Source organism: Drosophila obscura, unplaced genomic scaffold (assembly GCF_018151105.1).
Source record: "Drosophila obscura isolate BZ-5 IFL unplaced genomic scaffold, ASM1815110v1 contig_1, whole genome shotgun sequence".
Classification (NCBI taxonomy): Eukaryota; Metazoa; Arthropoda; class Insecta; order Diptera; family Drosophilidae; genus Drosophila; species Drosophila obscura.
In genome coordinates this window covers 7942890-7962539 of record NW_024542679.1, presented here as the reverse complement: position 1 = coordinate 7962539, position 19650 = coordinate 7942890, and the positions used below count along the sequence as shown (strand labels likewise).

Sequence of the window (19650 nt, the reverse complement as noted above, 5' to 3'; positions counted from 1 at the left end):
ATATCTTTCACCTGAACTCAGTTAAAATTGTTTAAATTTCATAGTATTCGTGTGTGTATTTAAATACCCACTGGTCGACAATGGGCTAATCTTTCTCTGTCCAAGACTGGAAATCATATTCCTCGATTTTGATATTCGGTTCAATATTACTAGCTAGCAAGGACTCGCAGCACTGAACACATAATTTTATCCAATAGATGAATCAATTTCGTACAAAATTGGCTAATTTTTAGATCTCCTCCTTTTGGGTTCTTTTTAAAATAAGGTTCCCACAAAAAAGGTCTATCAAATTTAACGATTCAAAGAGAGCGGAAAAGAGAGCCAAAACTGATTCGAAGAGAGCACTACTACGCGCCAAAGCAGAATTGTTTGAAAGGAGCGAGTGAAAGAAATCCAGTGGAATACATTTATTTATTTTTTATTTTTAATGCAAGAGACAAACTAGGGATGTTAATATATTGATATATCAAAGTAATCTATAGTTATATCGATGTATGTAGCTCAAGCGAGTGTACTGTATTGTATGCGCCATCGGTTGATAGTTACGTGAATTAATCCTTCGACCAGGGATGACATGCCGTTTTTTCCGACATTTTTGAAAAGAGGTCAAACGGTCAGGAATTCGCGAGTTGCAGCTCAGTTGACGCCTCCTCCTCTTGATTGCCGCTTAATTGCAGCAGTAGATGGATTGGCAGCATTGGCTGTGGCAGTGGAATTGACGGCGGTAGCGATGCTACCACTGGAGGCAGCGGTGAATGCGGCCAGAGCATCGCGATTCAATGGCTTAATGCAGCTCTGCTTGATGTTGATGATCGTCCCCGTTGCAGGGATTGTCCGCGCGGCCATCAGGCCAAATGGCCTGCTGCCGATGCTGCTGACACTGCCACTGATGCTGCCGATGGGCGTTAGCGAGGAGAGCGGCACAATGGGACCGGTAATGGAGGTGGCGGATGTGCTGCTGGTTGATTGGATGGCGGGATTGGACGAGGAGGAAGAGCTCGTCGTCGTCGCCTTGCCCGCCACCGCTATGCTGGGATCGTTGTAGCGCGTCCGCTTGTTTTGCAGCTTGCTGACCCAGCATTCGGTGGCCCGTCGCCGGGCATTGGCACAGATATTGTCCGTCGAGGACTCTCCGGATGCCGAGTGGGGAAACAGCCCTGCCTCCGACTTGTCCCTCGGGAAGGGTATGTGGCGGCGCTCCTCCTGTGTCTGACTCGACATCTGGCGATACGATTCGATCTGCTTCAGCCGCTGCACATTGCACACAGCTGCATTCACCAGATCCCCAGCCGCATTGCCAGGAATCGTCTTTGCATGGGCAGCGGTGGCATTCACCAAGATATCGCTGCGCGACTGCGTCTTTGATTGCGCGAGGATCTGCTCTTCCAGTGCTCGGGCCTCGCTGGCGTCGGTAATGGTGCTGGTGGTGCCAGTGATTCCGGCATTTTTGTTCTGCTTGGCCCTTAAATGCTGCAGCTCCTCGGGCGAACGCTGCTTGCGGAACTCATGGACCAGTGGATAGATATGCTGTATGGCGGATTCCACATCATTCACGCTGGCGGCTATAATTCGGATAGAGCTGAATCTAGAGAGAGCCAGAGAGACGGGGGCCTGGAGACTCACCTGTCACGGTTATGCTTCCCGTGGAGAAGATCTTCAGCGTGGCCTTTGGCATCCGCATCTTGTACGTGACACCCGGATGCAATTCCGGCTCGTAGCTGGCATTCTGCCGATGCTTTGTCGAGAAATTGACAATCTTAATGGCCCAGGGCATGCTGCAGGTGCCCAGAACATTCACGACGCGAAAATTCTGAAAGCGTGTGGGAAAACCGAGTTTCCCCAAGCAACGGGCATACCTTCTGGCCGCCACTTTGGCCTTCAGAATGAGAGTGGAATTGGATTAGGAATTGGATATGCTTTTGATTGGGATTGCTGGTTGCACCTACCATTATCTCAGAGGTGGCGCCTGTGCAGGTGATCCTGCCGGATGACCAAATGGAGGCCGTCGTATAGGGACGTCGCAGCTTCATGGTCACCATGCCGTTCTCCCTGCGATACTCCACATTGCAGCCACGCAGCGCAATGTCCCTTAGCTTGAGGTGGCATCGCACACTGAACGTGCACACCACATTGTTGATCACAATGTCCAGCTCTGGGTCGTCCGTCTCTGCTATCTGTTCCTGTAGCTGCTGTTGGTTACTGATCAGCGCCAATGGCGCATCTGTGACAGGAGCAGCCTCTGCTGACTGGGTGTCTGCCTCTGCTGGCTGGGTGTCCTTTTTGGTAATCGCTTCCGGTTTGGTAACAGCAAAGGTGCAGTTATCCATCAGCATGTCCTGTTGCTCCGTTTTAACGCGCATGCCATTCTGTACGACAGTCAATCTGCCGTTCGCATGCAGATCCCCATTGGCCGTTGGCTTGCGCTGCTGCTGCTGCTGGTGCACCAGGGTGGTGCCGGCGGAGAGCCCGCCCTTGCTAAACTGCGAAAAGTAGCGCACGCCACCGCCAGAGGCCGACGCAGGCGCCGGCTTGAGGATTGGCTTCAGATTGGCCATCGGTAGGTTAACCATTTCGTTTTGCATCAGCGACGAATGGGAGGATGCTGTGGGGAATGTCGTCGACGTCTCTTGCGGATAGAGATGCTGTGCGCCTGTGTGCAGCCTCTGGTGTTGAACGAATCTCTCCCTCTGCTGCTCTAGCTGTCTGGCCACCTGCACCTGCTGGCGATTCACTTCCTCCTTCTCCTTATTTAGCCGTCTGAGCTCGTTGAGGGTACGCTGCTCCTGCTCTCTCTCCCGTTGCGCTTTCTCCTCGACTCTTTTCCACTTCTTCTGCAGCTCTGATTTTGTATCCTTTTCCGCCTCTTCGCGGAGCCGCTTCGCCTCCGATTCCTTCTGCACCAAGATCTGGTGCTCAAAGTCCGACCTCAGCGCCGCCAATCGTTTCGCGGCCTTGGCCTCCTCCTCCTGCTTTCTCTGCTTGAGTTTCTCGTCACGGAGCAGCGCCTGCTCTTGGGCACGCAAGTTCTCCTGCTGCCGTAGTGCTCGCTCCGCGTCACTCTGCTCCGCCGCCTTCGTGCGTAGTTCGAGCAGCTGCAATATCTCTGCTCCTTGCCTTTCAGACTTCTTCTTTGCCCAACGTTCTAGGAGCTCTGGTATTGTTAGACGTTCTAGCGATTCAGCCGACTCAGACGCCTCCTCGCCACCCTCCTCGTCCTCCTCGTCGCCGCCGGGAACCCTCTTACTGTAGGTTTTTTCGCCGGTCATCGGGTCCGAGCATTCGTGTAGGACCTACCTACCTAGTTTTTCGTGATCGTCGCTAAATTGTGATATTTCTTTCACGAATTTGTTAAAAGTGGGCTGGCTCTGACATGATGTCTAAAAAAATGGCATTTTACACTAATATTTACATGAATCAGTGTGACTGTCAGAAATCCAACGTAATGTACCAAAAAATGTATGAATATACCATATTTCGACGTCAAAATATACCGAAATCCATCCGCCTGCTAATGCGTATATTTGATCCGCGGTCACACTGACATCTACTTTATTTTCATTTTGTCGATGAAATTAAATTTATTTAAAAAAATTGTGAAATAGTGGTGAGCCACTGTTAAATAGGAGGCCCGCCAAGATGTCGCGCCACAGGATTGTACGGACGATGGACTACAACGACGAATACGATGGTTACGATGATGTCTACGGACACTCTGTTGATGATGAAAACATCATTTCGCCCACAGATGCCCAACAGTGGCTCTACGACCGGGAGCGCGGCAGGCAGAGCATCTCCGCGTTCATCAGCAAGAACAAGGACATCAAGGAGGAGGGGGAGCACGACGACGAAGCCGAGGACGAGGCCTACGAGAAGGCCAGACGCGACTCGGAGAGCTTCCAGATGCCCGAACTGGACGATATGGAGCAGGCCAAGCTGAGCTCATGCGTGGACGAGGTGCGGAGTGTGGTGGGCGACGCCGTGTCCGAGCGCCGCATTGTGGAGACCTCCATGAAGTTTGACTACGACATACAGAAGATTCTGGACGATATTCTGAACGAGGAGACCAAGAAGTCGGCAAAGCCTGCGCTGCGACCGAAGGTGCCGGTCCCCATTGCGGCGACGACCGTGAAGTATGCCAGCAAGCCCACGCCCCCGGCAAAGATCAGCCTGAAGGAGCCCCGGCGTGGCTTTGAAATTGCTTCTCCCAAGCTGCCGTCCTCCCCTGTGGTCTCCGGCAGGAACACACCCGTGGAGGTGGGCGAAAACGATTTGTCACGCACATCCGCCAGCCTCTTCAAGGTGTCCAAGGACCAGGCCCAACGCAACGCCCAGCAACTGTACGAGAAGGAGCGATCCGACCAGAAGAGCCACATCCACATGATCGTCATCGGCCATGTGGATGCGGGAAAGAGCACGCTGATGGGCCACCTGCTCTACGACACGGGCAACGTGTCGCAGCGCGTGATGCACAAGCACGAGCAGGAGTCCAAGAAGCTGGGCAAGCAGAGCTTCATGTACGCCTGGGTTCTGGACGAGACCGGCGAGGAACGGGCCCGAGGAATCACCATGGACGTGGGCCAGTCGCGCATCGAGACAAAGACAAAGATTGTGACGCTGCTGGATGCGCCTGGCCACAAGGATTTCATACCCAACATGATCTCCGGTGCCACACAGGCGGATGTGGCCCTCCTGGTGGTGGATGCCACGCGGGGCGAATTCGAATCCGGCTTCGAGTTGGGCGGACAGACGCGCGAGCATGCCATCCTGGTGCGTTCGCTGGGAGTCAACCAGCTGGGCGTGGTCATCAACAAGTTGGACACTGTCGGCTGGTCCCAGGAGCGATTCACGGAGATTGTCACCAAGCTGAAGTCATTCCTAAAGCAGGCGGGCTTCAAGGAGTCGGACGTCAGCTTCACGCCCTGCTCTGGTCTGACCGGCGAGAATCTCACCAAGACGGCGCAGGAGGCCGCACTCACCAGCTGGTACAGTGGTCGCCCCCTGCTGGACGTGATCGAGAACTTCAAGATACCGGAGCGCGCCATCGACAGGCCGCTGCGGATGTCCGTCTCGGATATCTACAAGGGCACTGGATCGGGATTCTGCATTTCCGGGAGAGTTGAGACTGGTGTGATGTGCGTGAATGACAAGGTGCTGGTCGGCGCCAGCCGGGAGCAGGCGCAGGTCAAGGTCCTGACCATGGACGAGTTCTCCCAGACGAGCGTCTTTGCGGGCGATCAGATTTCGGTAACGCTGGCCGGCGTGGATATCAACAACATAACCGTCGGCTGCATCATCAGCGACCCGCAGACACCCATTCCCGTGACGACACGCTTCCAGGCCCGCATCATCGTCTTCAGCGTCAAGGTGCCCATCACCATGGGCTATCCGGTGCTGCTCCACCACCAGTCGCTCATCGAGCCGGCTGTGGTCTGCAAGCTGACTGCATCCATACACAAGAGCACCGGCGAGGTGGTAAAGAAGAAGCCGCGTTGCCTGGGCAACAACTCATGCGCCCTGGTCGAGCTGGAGACGAGTCGCCCCATTTGCATAGAGCGGTACGCCGACTTCAAGGAACTGGGCCGCATCATGTTGCGGGTGGCTGGAGTGACGATTGCCGCTGGAATGGTCACAAAAATACGCTGAAGGGGCTGCTGAATTTTATAAATTTTAGTTACACATTAATTTTTGTTTGTTTTTCTAAATATAGTTTGAAAACACGTTGGAAAAGACGGTATATTTCCGAGGGTCACACGGTATGTTTTTTCGGTGAATCCGCGGTCACACTGCATACCACTAGCATTTTACAACACTATTTTCGGTGCGGGTTACGGGCGAGAAAATTGTAATTTTGCCTAGAATTAAAACGTTATCAATACAACAGAGCACAAGCATTCGCGGCCATTGACGTTTTCTTGGCTTTATCCAGAAACCAGCAACCATATCTGCCCCCGAGTCGCAGTTAACACAACAGAAAAGGTAAAACTCCGAATAGAGTTGCCTCTAGCATGCGGGTGCATTGTGAAGTTTTATATCGGCACTAGGTGTTATACACACTTTAGATAAACATTGCTGACCCGAATAAATACAGTCGGCGTGGTTTTCATTTAAAAAGTGCGCAAATTCCGAAACAATTCCAGCCACAAGTTCTGACGAGGGCAGCGCGCTGCTTGACAACTCTAAAAATGAATCATAAAAGACCAAGATAGAGCGAGAACACGACCAACAAAAAAAAAGAGTGCAGCCAGCACCAGCATACAAACCAAAAACCAACCCAAAACCAAACCAAAAACGAAACGCAACAAACGAATTTACAGTGCAATCGAGCTATATTTAAAATACAACAAATTGCTTTCTTTACTCCCCACAGTGCGCTCTCGGTAACAGCAACAACAGTGACAACGGCAGGCGGTGGCAGCGGCAGTGGAAAAGCAGAAGCGCCAGCGGAAATTTCTTTTTATCGCTGAAAGCAACAATTGACGGAACGCACGCACCTCCACGAGAACCTGAGCGGAAAGAGCGAGGGAGAGGCACAAACACTCACACACAGACACACACTCTTACACGGCACAAAGGTTATCATCAATAACAGAACCAACAACAAAATTACTTTAAATATATATATATATACATATAACGTTCAAAAAACAAACAAAAAAACGTTCTACAAGAACAACCACAAAACTGCAACCGAAAAGCAATCGCCGAACAACGCCTAAACTAGTGATTTTTTGTGAGAGAGACAGAGAGACCAAGACGACCAAGACCGAGAACGAGAGAGTGAAAAGTGACTAAGAGAGGAGTGAGAGAGAGAGAGCCGCCCCGCGTTTTAAAATTAAACATTTTGCAACTTCAATAACTCCAAGAGGAATTTGTAACTGGAAACCCACCTGAGCCCGAGTATTACCTGCCGCCTACCTGCTTTTTGGGTCTTACACAAACTACAGCTACAGTGAGAAATGCGTGAATACAAAATTGTGGTTCTGGGCAGCGGCGGCGTGGGCAAGTCCGCCCTCACAGTGCAGTTTGTGCAGTGCATTTTTGTGGAGAAGTATGACCCCACCATCGAGGACAGCTACCGCAAGCAGGTGGAGGTGGACGGGCAGCAGTGCATGCTGGAGATTCTCGACACGGCCGGCACGGAGCAGTTCACAGCCATGCGGGATCTGTATATGAAGAACGGCCAGGGATTCGTGCTGGTGTACTCGATAACGGCGCAGTCGACGTTCAATGATCTGCAGGACCTGCGCGAGCAGATACTGAGGGTAAAGGATACGGACGATGTGCCCATGGTGCTGGTGGGCAACAAGTGCGATCTCGAGGAGGAGCGAGTCGTCGGCAAGGAGCTGGGCAAGAGCCTGGCCAACCAGTTCAATTGCGCCTTCATGGAGACCTCAGCCAAAGCCAAAGTGAATGTGAATGATATTTTCTACGATTTGGTTAGGCAGATCAATAAGAAGTCACCCGAAAAGAAACAAAAGAAACCGAAAAAGTCCCTATGTGTTCTGCTATAAGACTTCCAACAAAACAAAAAAACGAGTAAGAGAAACAAAACAAAAGGAGCGAGCAGGGAAGAGGAGTAGGGGAGGAGAACAAGTATAAGAGTAAAATTAAAAACATTTTCAATTTTTTTCCGTTCTTGTTTCGTTTTCGATCCGAATGCAATATGCAATTATACAATACAACACAATATTAAGATTGTCAAACAAACAAACAAAACAAAAAAGAAATTGAAATAACCAATCTACTATATATACAATACAAGAGCAAGAGCAAAAGCAAAAGCAAAAAAAAAAAACGTACATATGCTGACAATGTTTTATAACTGTTTAAAGTTTTTGTAATTATTACTATTTACTACTATTATGATTGTACTATTTTTCGCTGATTAACCATTAATCAATATGGGGAATTATTTAATATACTTATACACACACATATATATATTATACATATTTGTCGTTCGTTTTTGAGCCGTTTTTTAAATTATGCAACAAATGAAACATTCGTAAACTAAAACATTCGTATTTATTGATTCTTTTCGATTATACTCTATACACAATACGTCTTATATACAACAAAACAAAAACAAAAACAAAAAAAAACCAACAAAGAAACAACAAGTAATATCTATAAATAGAGCCGTATACCTAATGTCATGTCGTTGCTCTTCTACCAATTGCAAAAACAAAGAAGTAACAAAACAAAAGGAAAGGAAAACCAATTCAACTCAAAATCAAATTAAGCTAAATATTAACTTGTACTAGCCTGATAGATGATTGATAATGATGAATGATGATGATAATGATAATATGATGAATCCACATAAAAGCAAATAAAATTGAGAAACAACAAGTAAACATGTATAAGAAGATATTTTATAAAAATATTGTCTGCAAATGATGTCAAAATGTTGCAAACAACCAGAAGAGTAAATGAGATGATCCATTTAGTAACTAGTTTAAAACAAATTTACAAGTAATTGTTTAATACGATCGATCAATCCAAAATTGAAAACAACACCTCCATACACACAAACACACCCACACACACACACATGCATGCCACATCCCAACATATATACAAAAAAACACACACACACACACATACACTCCGGCACGCTCTCAGAGAGCCAATACCAAGGCGTAAAGACGGAAGTGGGACGCACATACATTGACCAGGAAATGGCGCAGTGTTGCATGTTCCGATAGCCACTTCCGCACCCTTTTGCGGATCAGGAGAAAGATCATCCGGCAGGAACCTAGAAAAAAAGGAATGAAGCCACAAATTCTAGTATATTTATGCATAAAAAATGGTCGTGTCAATCCCAAAATGAAAAGAAACCTAAAAACGAAGTAAATTTATAAATATTTCATAATAAACATTGCATAAAAATAAACATAAACATAAACTTCGCGTAGTAACCAATATGCCCTTAAATCAAAGTCTAAACACAGCCAACAACCAACATTGAAACTAATTAAAAACCTAAGCCCAAGCGTATATATTATATACATATATGATAAAAGATACAAATCATTTTTGAATATAATAAAGAAAAAAAAAACCCAACCGTTACAATAACATAATGTAATAATGTAATAATGAGCGTGTGAAATGAATGTAATTGAAAAAACCATTTTTTCGAACTTGTTCCCTTGCTCGCCCGTCCGCTCAGGATCTGCAATGCTGTCGCGGGTGGAGTAACTCAACAGGTTCGAGCATCTTTTAATTATTAATAAATGTATTATGTTTATAAAAAATTAAAAAGGAAATGCAAAAAACAAAATAAAAATTAAATAAATTCAAGTATAAATGGGCACAAGTCATTTGGGGTGTTGGAGGAAAAACACTTTCAATTGAAATTTTGGAAATATCTGTATTTGATACTTGGAATAGTAATACAAGGTAGTTATTCAAATATTTATACATACAATTACAATCAAATAGCCGGCTGCCTTTTATAATTATCATAATTTTTTGCTACTGTATAGCACGCATATTCATTGAAAGATTCTCCATAGGTTTGGAGCTACTTGAAGTTTTGTCATCCATGGGGGGGTAGGCTCGTAAAACTGCATTTGATATGATGTCGGCACACGAATGCATAGTTTTTAAAGGCTCGACTTGTCGGGATACGTACATATGTATAGTATAATAGCCATGCATAGAGTGGAAGCCAGTTAAGCGCCAGGACCACATTGATTTTAAAAAGGGAGAAATAGTTTTGGTTTACATGAATATTTAGCTTCGATTACTGTACAATAAGTTGGTTTTTGGGTTTCTTTATAATGACTAGGTTTTTTGGGCTAAGCAAAGTGCTCTACAGAGATTTCTATTCTTGGTGTGATGCACAATCAATTAACGCATTCAATAATCAGTCCAACTTTGTGTGCTGCAAACTCTCAGGGCTCTAAAGGAACCCCCGGTTCTTGTCTTCTTTACAAATTAACAATAAAACTTAATTTTGCTAATTTGGCAACAAATAAAATGTATACAAATCATATTATAAATGGGAGATATTGCACTGGGATGTTAACGAGGGGTAAAAATTGCACTTTTGGTTATAGTGTGTGGGGTGGGGGGGGCTTTTAAAAACTAGAATAATACAATTATTTCGCATCTGGTTTTTGAGATTGGGAGGAGATTTCGTTCTTGCTTAGAGATTACTTTAAAGGAGATTACTAGCGCACGTGATCGTCACGGTATGGCCATTGAGATAAGATAACAAAATGCTGGACCCCCGTACGTGCCTCACTTGCGTAGCTGCAACTGGCCCTGCTGCTGCTGTTGCTGGGATTGCGCTTGGCTCGACTGCTGCTGTTGTTGCTGCTGCTGCTGCTGTTGATGATGATGATGGTGATGGTCCTCATCGTCGCTGGGCTCCTCGCGCAACGGCAATGAATCGATTTGCTTGGCGGTGGTCACCTTTTTATTGCGCTGCCAGGTGAAAACGCGTGCCATTTGTAGGAATTTCTTGCGCGACATCTTGCCCATGTTCTTGAGACGCTCCTGAAACGGGGCATCATCCTCGCCCTTGGTCTTGCCCGTCTGCTCCTTCTCGAGGGCGTTCATGAAGTCTTGATTCCAGCGCAATTGATTCATAAACTCCTCGTTCTGCAGCATCAGGGCGAATTGCTCGTCTGGCAGCTCAAAGTCCTGCTGGCCAGCAGCAGGTGCAATGCGTAGAAAGCCTGGCGGAAGCACACCCAGAATGGGTGGGTTCCAGCGACGGGCTGTGCTGCTGCTCTGACTCCTCTTTGTGGGCGTGTTGTTCTGGCTATTGATCCTATTGGAGGTGCCCAGAGGCCGCATCTTGGGCGAGGCACCCGTGTTGTGATGATTCGGCGAAGCGCTGGCGGTGGCGGTTAGTAATGCGCCAGCACTGGCTGCTGCGGCGGCTGCACCGCTGTCCCCAATGCCATCCGTGGTGTCAACGAGCTGGACATTGCGCCGTAGGTCTTTGTCCGAATCGTTGAGATTGATGAGACTCTGTTGTGGGGAGACATTAGCATCCAGTTCATTGCGCAGTTTTTCGTTCTGTCACATGCGGTTAGGTTAGTATAGTATAGTAGCTGCTGTTAGTATACACAAGCAAACGCACACACGGACCCCTACCTGATTATCTATGGACATGGCCAATAGGGCATCTATTGTCTGATCCACGGCGCCCAGGTTGGCCCGCAGTATAGCCTCAATCACCTCGCGATCGATGTCGGGAAACATCTTCTTGAAATCGGCCATGGCCTGCGAAAATTCCAGTTGCAGCGTCGACATTTCGAAAAATAAAAATATTTTTCGCCCCCTTCTACCCACCACTCTCACTATAACTGTCTATGCTCCCCTTTGAAAATTAAACGTTATAATTCCTAATTCCCAATTCGATATTTACAGCTGCGGACAAATGGTATGGGATTTTTCCCAATTGCGGACAAACGTATTGGAATTATAAAAATCCAATTGGAGCTCACTTGTTAACGCAAAAATGAGCCATTAACATCACTATTTTTCGCCCCCTCCAGTGTGACCGGGGATTTATCGGTCAAATATACCGTCTGACCCGCAGAAATGGATTAGATATACCGAAACACCATAGGCACTAACCATACAGTTATAGATGTGCCAGTTCACACAAAGAAAGTGGCGCAGCTGAGGTTTCAGCGTACGGTCCCAAGTCTTCGGCTCTGGGGTGGGAAATAAGTACAATATGTAAAATGTAAAAATAAATGTTAAAATGTAATAAAAATTAAAAGCAAACAAAAAATGTTTTTATTGTTCATTGACAAAAGCTGACTGATATGAAACGAAAAATTCGAATTGCTCGCTGACAAAAGCTGACTGATATGACAGATTTGCAAAGTCGATGATGTTCAATCATGTTCATTCATGTCCATTGGTATTCAACCAAGTGTATTCATGTCCAGAGCGGTTTTAGCTGCCATTTTCGATTTCCATACCAATAGCTTGCTGGCATCGATTTTAAAATTTTAAAATTTTACAATTAATCGAGACGATTCAAATTAGTAGCTGGAAATCAGATTTTGAACGACATTTCAAATTAGATTTGTACTGCTAAAGGCATTTTAAGCCATTTAAAAAAATGGATTTTAATTCTATATTTTTGTGCATGCAGTGCGCACTGGTGATGGCTGGATCAATAAATCACAATCAAATGCATTTTATGTGGGTTTCTGTGCATTTTATGATGGCATGGTGGAAACCTTATACTCACGTGATTGTCTCAACTGCTGATAATTTTCAGGCACGTGCTTGCTTTGGTTCCGGAATGAAGAGTCAATTCCGTCTGTCGCGCTTTAATAAGCGTCAATTAGCACTGATATGATTGTCGTTTTGATACTCTATCAGGCGATACTATGCTGCCAAAAAAAAAAAAGACGGACCCTTATCTATGTACGAGTATATCTGTCGGACAAGTGATGATTCTGATTATTCCACCCCCATCGATTCCGGGTGATGTAACCATAAAAATTAATTTTAATCACATTGTCTACAAATTAAGCGTGGGCGAGAGAGATAAGCCAAATTTCTATATACATGCTATGTATGTATTTACGGATCAGACAAAAGGTCAGGCGTGTCAATATACTAGATTTAATTGGAATAATCAACATTTTTTTGGCAGCATTTCTAGACAAAATTAATTACTGTCTGCGGGAATTTTGTACAAGATGAGACGCATATAACATTAAAATGATACGGGTAATTCCTTATATTAGAAGTAACCTTTTTGACTGCGAAAACATGTACTTAAAACATGCAAAATTAGTTTTGTCCTGCCACCCACCATTAAATTTAACTTTGAGTTTCTGTGTGACTTAATCTCTAGTAGATATTGCATCACATTATTCCGCCGAACGAACTCACAGAGCAGAGGGGTCTGAGGTCTGACTTATAACATTAAAGATAAGATCAGCTTGGTTATCTCTGCGATGGACAAGTGTAAATTTCAACGCTATTTTTAGATGTATTTTCGTAACTGCGAGTTTATTTTAGTTCGTCTTGTTGGGTCAACACTTTTTTTTGTATATCATTTAAAAATACCCATGACAGAGATACCCTACCTGATGATGTGGCCCCAAAGACCTATATCATGTGATTCTTACGGTGAAATTTCATGAGTTTGCAATATCCGCTAAACATTTCAGCATCCGCTCTCAGCTCTTAGAAAAAACTGCGAACCGACATTGACCCAATTAACTTTGGAAATGTTCTAGCAAAATCATTGCGAGTTTAATGACCTATAATTGAAAGTGATGGGGGCATTGATCTTCTGGGAATTCAACAATTTTACGTACAGTTTATAGATTGTGTCCAAAAGCCTTGACTCCAGATCCTTGGCAAACTGCCACCGGAATCGAGTCAATGAACCAAGCGAGGGAGTAAACCTAAACCCCAGAGAACAGTGCGGTGCGTGATAGTTCAGTGTCACAAATGTGATTTAATCTTTTGATATACAGTGCCTTAACAAACTAATATACCCAGCACTCTACGCTGCAGCGCAGTCTGACTTTTCGGTTGTTTAAATTTATATGGCTTGATCATAAATCTTGTCTTTATCGGCCGATTTGTCAAAAGCGTGGCACGGTACACAATCGGTACAGGGCCGAGTCCGACTACAACCGACTTAATTCACTTTCTGTTGAGTCCCGAGCCGAGAGAGCCGCACGAACAGTAGTACTACGAGATCAAACCGAACCGATCCGATCCGACCCAATCTGAAGTGTTTAGTTTTCGAACACACCGTAAAGAAGAACGTCGCGCAAGCCAATTGATTGTTCTCATATTTTGGCGAGCAAAAGTGTAATTATAACAGCTCTTCAAGTGCTCCCATTCACCCATTCACAACCCTCCCACAAAACGCCCACAAGAAAATTGGAACCTACCTACGCCTCCTCCCAATACCCAACCCCCCCAATACAGTTTTGTAACATCCGAAGTGTCGTCGGGTTTCGGTCGTCTGTTTGGTGTCGTTGTGGTCGTGTTACCGCGTTGTTAGCCAGGTCTACGAGTATTTTTACCTGTTGCTTTACCCTTTTTGTTGTGCGTCGGTCTTCAAGCGCCTATATAAACAAGTGCTCTCAACGGATTTGCGTTTATTCTGCATTGTCACACCTAACGCTCAAGATTCCCCCAGCGGAGCAAGAAAAAAAGAACACTTTGAATCTGAATTATTTCATGAATGTTTTGTGGACATTTCATAAATATTAATAGACAACAAAAGTTTCACATTATTTAGTAAAAAAGTACATTTACAGTAAAAAAGTACAGTTACAGTGAAAAGTGCTAAAAAGTATAAAAAGAAGGTCAAAAATTGAAGAATTTTTACAATTCTTTGAAAGAACTTGAATTACTTGAAAGGAAGTTGCATTTTTAAGAGGTGAGTTTTGGTAATATTATCCAAATGTATATGTATCCACATATAAATATAACTATTTGGGGGAATATTTTTTTTGTTCAAATAAATTTCTAGAATTCCATAGTCCAATCCTGGCCTTCTTTTGCATGTTTTTTAGTTAATTTTCCATAATTTGAATCATCAAATATGCAAAAACGATCCATTAGGTTCCATTAGACTGGCGCCGAGAAAATGTACTTTTCGCCTATTGATAAGGGGAACATTCATATATTTATTTATATTTTTTTACGACATTCAAATTATCAGCATACATTTCAACAATGTCATTTCATTGCGGGATTTTCGATTAAAATTATTTCAATTAAAATTCTTTTATGCCCCAACAAAATTATTGTAGTCGGCTTATCAGCGCAGGAACGGTGGAAAAGATGTTCAATGGAAAGTCTCGTGAATCAAATATCATTTATAAAATGCGTAGTTTTTATTTGATTTGCTGGTGGGGGGATTCCAACTTAGATTCAGATCCAGATAGCTTTTGTTTACAGAGCTCGATGCAGAAGCAGAAGCAGAACCAAAGGAAAAAAGAGGGCGTGTCAATCGTAGATGTGAACTTATTGTCGTTGATAAGAAAGTACTGAAAGCTCTGCGCGGTTTCTGTGTGTTGGTGTTGGTTGTGGTCCGATATTTTATGACGTGCCTGATGACGCACTTTATTGTGGGGCAAATAAAAGAACGAAGACCATTTGTACGATTTTATTATTATATATTCCCCGTTTGATGATACGAAATGGGTCACAGCAGCAAAGACCCCCCAGCCTAGTTGTGATGCGAATTCTGTTGGTGATTTGTTTTTTTTACATAGCTTAATCTTTAGCTTGGACATGAAATAAATCAAAACAATAATGTCGTTCCATCTCGACGTATAGGAAATTTCTCGTATTCTCTCAATAGCTGAATAAAACTAGTTTCTGGCTGTTCTTCGCTTTTTATAGGTAACATCATAATTTGGCCATAACTTGTCATCATCTTATCGCTTATCGATCATTGTTCGGTTTCAGCTTTTTTTAATAACCATCCATCGAAATCGAACCCTCACGAACCAGGGGCAGCTGTCAAATAAATTCGGCACTCCATCCCCATCCCCATCCCCATGCCCATGCCCATTTCACCTTCTTCCCTGCATAGTTTTTATGGTAGCCTGTTTAACGATTGGGCGTGGCACTTGCACCGCTCGAGAGTTCAATGAAACTTGTACGCGCCTGGCCTTGACTCTAATAATAAATGGAATAGAGATGAATCTTGGCTGGGGATCGCCATAAATTAGCCACGTCACACAATGCATTATCAGCTCGACACCACTCGAACGCCGAACGCCGAACGCAAAACATCGAAAACGCAAACAGTTTAGTGTTCTTGTGCCATTAAAATGCGTTTGCTGCGATTACGCTGCCGCTGCCGCTGCCGCAGCCGCAGCCGCAGCCCCATCAATCATCAATCATCCTGGTGGCAATCGCAGAGCGTGTAAGTCACGAAACGGATGACATTGCGCGGCTAAAGATTATCGCCGTGCACTTGAGATTCGCTTCAGGAGGAGGACGTTTCAGGGAGACGGACCATGAAAAGGAGAAGCGGTCAGTCAGATCTAGCTCAGTTGGCAACAACAAAAATTAAATATATAAAGTATTTTTGGAATTTTTGATAAGTTGAATTCGTTGCGGGGCGACATCAATATGAATAATGAGTAGCAGTTCTAGAGGGAAAGAAAGTGATAGGGGAAAAGCGGTACTAAGTCACAATTATGATAGATCAAAGGGTTTAATTTCATTTCTCTGTAGGTTTAGTTTTGCTCATTTATAGCCAATATAACTCACATAGTTTCCCTCATTTATCTGCAAGCGTTTCACTGCATCTTTATTAAGTAGTTTCATTTCTTTTAAAAGACTTCATCAATCCCAATTGAACTTTCGCCGTTTCTCACTGCTGCTAACAACCCCTAAGCACTAAACACCCTAAATGACTTGTAATTTTTAACACTCACTCAAAGCCAACCCACCCACAACATTAACCCACTGACCGCTCACCTTTAGCATTACGGCTGGCTGCTTGTGGCGTCAGAGCTTGAGCTTCAGCTTAATTAGGCATTAATATTTCATAAATGTCAATTAAGGGATGTCTCACAGACAGAGACACACAGAGAGATAGAGAGAGAGAGGGTCCGCATATCAAATGATGATATTGCAATGTGACCTGATTTCAAGAGCAGGCATCAAAGAAGCCATTTCCATTTATAGACCCAAAACGGAATGGGGTAAAGCCAAAAACTTTCAACTGAAGCTCATCCTAGACTTCATTGAGTAAGGGAACAAAATGCAACGTGACTGCCAGTTTTGAAGTGAAGCCAACACCTTGAGTGGGCAGCAGCCGAAACCCCTCGAAACATTTGCGCATATTTTGAAAACTTTTTGTTTTGTTTGTAATGGGAAACCCTTTGCGTAAGCACTGAATGGGCGAGAGGCGAGAGGGTTGGCCAGAGGGAGGTGCTTAATTGTTCTGGCCAAATTGTTGTTTGCACTTTCAACACCAATATTCACACATTTTGTGGCCTTTCAATTCCGCAGTACATGATGTCCACAACGTGCGGCTGCTCACTCGTCCAGTGGGGCATTGTCATTGTGCTGCTGTCAGTCGCTGCCGGGCCAGGATATGCCATGCCACGTACTGGCCTGCCAACGCAGTTGTTGTTCAGCGAACTGCTTGGAGCGGGTGGTAATGAGGACAACACCTATTATGGCGAGCAATTGGTGAGTGATAGATGCGCGTTCATTGAGGCACCTGCACGGGGACTAAGCCACCTGTTTGCTCCCCCTTTGACTTTTAGAAGTACCAGCAGCAGCAACAGCAGCAACAGAAACAGCAGCGGCTGCCCTCGTTTGCCAGGAAGTGGCCTTCGCTGAGGGATCTCCTGCTGACCACTGACTATGAGGAGCTTGGCGTGCCACAGGATAGCAATGAGCGCGAACTGGTCACCAGTTCCCGTCTCCTGGCCCGTCTGCACAAGCTCAGCGAGAATGGAGGCGGCGAGGAGCTGCGCTACAACCTGGTCAACGATCTAACTGACATGCCCACCAAGAAGATAGTACACAGTCCCTCTCTCAAAGAGCACAACACTAAAAAGAATGTGCAATGTAAGTAAACGAGCCACAATCTACATGTATATATGTATATATAAATCTACAAACAGTATCTTCAATGTGGCATGATTGACTAATTTGTTGATTCGAAACCTTTTTATTTTCATGATTATTATTTGGTCCCAAAAAATTAGTTCGTAAACAATGTAAGTGTTGCATGAAGCAATTCCCAAATCTATTTCATTCGACTAACTTTGTGTACATTTGTGACTTCCATAGACATGTCGCCGTGCCACTTTAAGATCTGCAACATGGGCCGCAAACGCAATGCCGCCTCCTATGTACCCTACTGAAGCGATCTGAAGAACAGAACTCCCCAACAAAAACTTAAAAGTACACCCCATCTCTCCCCCTAAGCTAACAACGAGAAAAACCAACCAAAAGCAGCCAAAGTAAAATAAAAGCAGAAAAATTAACACAATTTGCATTGTCACAGATTTGTGGAACGCGTTCAAATGATGCCAAGTATTGTCTATTGATTTAGTTTGAGAATTAGTAATTATGATTATAATGTATTTTAAACAAATGTCTCGACACACTCTCACACACACACACACACATTACACCACACCAAAAAAAAAACTCCCCTTATCTCTCCCGTCTTATCTCTCTTTCCCCCATCCTACATATGAACACATACAAAGTATTTCCATATTAGTTATATGAATATTATCTATGATTCTTGTTGTATTCGAAATACATATTAAGCAAAACGTATATATTACAAAATATTTATTAAAAACTACAAAAAAAAAACAAAACAAAATAAAAAAAAATATGGCAAAGTTTCCTGAATAAATAAATGTTAGTTATGGTATTCAAGGACCCGAAAAGGGTCGCCAAAAATGTTATCCGAATCGTTTTCGTTTCTTTTATTCAAATCAAAAATCTAATGGCGCCCCCAAAAGCAGGCAACGTTTCGCAGAGAGTGCAACTTATGTGCCAAAAAGTGAAGCCTGCTTTCGGGCTGCAAGGGGAATGCAGTTTGGATTTGTTGATTTTGCAGCTTGCCGACACACTTTTAAAGGATAAAGATATTACTTTAAGATACTTAATTTGATGACAGAATTTCCGACTCTTCATATAGTTGTTTTATATACGTTTTTAGCCTGTAGTTATTATTTTTTTTAAGGTATTTCCTATTAGTTGTTTGTTCTTCTTTGTCTCTCTGGTTATTTTGCACATTCAGATACTTTTGTAGCTTTGTCCTTAAAGTCTTTTTGCTGCTTTCAGATGCTTTTCTTTTCAAATGCATTTATTTCGCCATACAGTAATGTATCTTATGGATAGGTTTGCCCTTCAGGCGATTGCTTTACATGTAAATTATCAGGAGGGCCATTAAAACTGCTCTAGAGTGTGTATTAAATGGATTTAATTGTTTTGTGGTAGTCCGTCTCGCTGATGTTTTAATTACATATTAGATATTGATTGAGTTGCTCATTGCATTAATTACATAGGCAGGCGTGAGAACCAATGATCGATACTTCCAAGAATATTCTTCAAAGTATCTGGTTCGGAGTTTCAGATCATATCACGCAGTCATCGCTGGCTGTAGCCCATAATCCGAGTCATGCATAGACCGACCCCCAGGTTGCGGTTGCAAAGGCCAAGTGCCACTGCAATTTGTTCGGAAATGTCGGCTCAGAAGCTTGTAAGCGGTGGGCTGGTGGGCGTTGCACGTTTCGACTGGCGCTGGTTTGCGGAACCATCAGAACTCTGGCTACAGGATATGAAATATTGAAATCGATCGCGTTTATGGTTAGCAACTTAATGTCATGGCGTCGGCGCCGTTAGCCATAAAAAACGGAACGAACTGAAAAGCTAAACCAGAAAGCAAACAGTCAGCACATTCGACTGTTGGTAGTAAACGCCCAAACGCGTTCACAGGCTGTGAGAAAAATGTTAAACAGCTGGGCAGATCGAATCTGAATCCAAATTCGAATAGAAGTAGTCAGTACTGACGTGGCTGGCTGACTGTTTGACCGCCAGAGACCTTCGACTGTGCCTCACATTTATGCTCTTTAACAGTTTACACGAAGTGCATTTCGATCCGTTCGCAATTACCGACTCTCGTCGAGTGATTCA

The 19650-nt window shown here is 44.3% G+C and overlaps 5 protein-coding genes across 6 annotated transcripts; 3 read left to right on the top strand and 2 right to left on the bottom strand.

Moving 5' to 3' along the window:
• Positions 1 to 402: 402 nt before the first annotated feature.
• On the bottom strand, positions 403 to 3428 carry LOC111071217. Its single transcript, XM_022362433.2, has 3 exons — positions 1947 to 3428; positions 1624 to 1876; positions 403 to 1562 (listed from the first exon to the last, which is right to left on the bottom strand). The coding sequence occupies exons 1-3, from the start codon at positions 3264 to 3266 to the stop codon at positions 637 to 639; spliced, it is 2499 nt and encodes an 832-aa protein (XP_022218125.2). The 5' UTR covers positions 3267 to 3428; the 3' UTR covers positions 403 to 636.
• A 79-nt stretch (positions 3429 to 3507) lies between these two features.
• LOC111071218 (HBS1-like protein) lies at positions 3508 to 5718 on the top strand. Its single transcript, XM_022362434.2, has 2 exons — positions 3508 to 3688; positions 3746 to 5718. Exons 1-2 carry the CDS (start codon positions 3637 to 3639, stop codon positions 5641 to 5643), a joined length of 1950 nt encoding a protein of 649 aa, XP_022218126.1. The 5' UTR covers positions 3508 to 3636; the 3' UTR covers positions 5644 to 5718.
• A 370-nt stretch (positions 5719 to 6088) lies between these two features.
• LOC111071220 (ras-related protein Rap1) lies at positions 6089 to 8189 on the top strand. The gene has a single exon (XM_022362437.2). It carries the CDS (start codon positions 6957 to 6959, stop codon positions 7509 to 7511), a length of 555 nt encoding a protein of 184 aa, XP_022218129.1. The 5' UTR covers positions 6089 to 6956; the 3' UTR covers positions 7512 to 8189.
• Positions 8190 to 9357: 1168 nt separating this feature from the next.
• On the bottom strand, positions 9358 to 11520 carry LOC111071219 (CUE domain-containing protein 1). Of its 2 annotated transcripts, none has more exons than XM_022362435.2 (2): positions 11116 to 11520; positions 9358 to 11037 (listed from the first exon to the last, which is right to left on the bottom strand). In XM_022362435.2, exons 1-2 carry the CDS (start codon positions 11272 to 11274, stop codon positions 10252 to 10254), a joined length of 945 nt encoding a protein of 314 aa, XP_022218127.2. In that variant the 5' UTR covers positions 11275 to 11520; the 3' UTR covers positions 9358 to 10251. The 2 variants fall into 2 exon arrangements, with proteins under 2 accessions (XP_022218127.2, XP_022218128.2); XM_022362436.2 differs by having other exon boundaries at positions 9358 to 10989; positions 11116 to 11519.
• A 2219-nt stretch (positions 11521 to 13739) lies between these two features.
• Positions 13740 to 18327, top strand: LOC111071149. The gene is made up of 5 exons (XM_022362316.2): positions 13740 to 14395; positions 16993 to 17175; positions 17253 to 17559; positions 17700 to 17711; positions 17785 to 18327. Exons 2-5 carry the CDS (start codon positions 16996 to 16998, stop codon positions 17856 to 17858), a joined length of 573 nt encoding a protein of 190 aa, XP_022218008.2. The 5' UTR covers positions 13740 to 14395; positions 16993 to 16995; the 3' UTR covers positions 17859 to 18327.
• Positions 18328 to 19650: the final 1323 nt, after the last annotated feature.

Excerpts from the sequence above, each read along its gene's own strand:
- LOC111071217 (XM_022362433.2), bottom strand. The coding sequence starts at position 3,266 with ATGACCGGCGAAAAAACCTACAGTAAGAGGGTTCCCGGCGGCGACGAG. Across the intron at positions 1,877-1,946 it reads GCGCCACCTCTGAGATAATG|GCCAAAGTGGCGGCCAGAAG; the intron begins GTAGGTGCAACC and ends CTCATTCTGAAG. Across the intron at positions 1,563-1,623 it reads GGGAAGCATAACCGTGACAG|CCGCCAGCGTGAATGATGTG; the intron begins GTGAGTCTCCAG and ends TCCGAATTATAG.
- LOC111071218 (XM_022362434.2), top strand. The coding sequence starts at position 3,637 with ATGTCGCGCCACAGGATTGTACGGACGATGGACTACAACGACGAATAC. Across the intron at positions 3,689-3,745 it reads CTACAACGACGAATACGATG|ATGCCCAACAGTGGCTCTAC; the intron begins GTTACGATGATG and ends TTTCGCCCACAG.
- LOC111071220 (XM_022362437.2), top strand. The coding sequence starts at position 6,957 with ATGCGTGAATACAAAATTGTGGTTCTGGGCAGCGGCGGCGTGGGCAAG.
- LOC111071219 (XM_022362435.2), bottom strand. The coding sequence starts at position 11,274 with ATGTCGACGCTGCAACTGGAATTTTCGCAGGCCATGGCCGATTTCAAG. Across the intron at positions 11,038-11,115 it reads CCATGTCCATAGATAATCAG|AACGAAAAACTGCGCAATGA; the intron begins GTAGGGGTCCGT and ends CGCATGTGACAG.
- LOC111071149 (XM_022362316.2), top strand. The coding sequence starts at position 16,996 with ATGATGTCCACAACGTGCGGCTGCTCACTCGTCCAGTGGGGCATTGTC. Across the intron at positions 17,176-17,252 it reads CCTATTATGGCGAGCAATTG|AAGTACCAGCAGCAGCAACA; the intron begins GTGAGTGATAGA and ends TTTGACTTTTAG.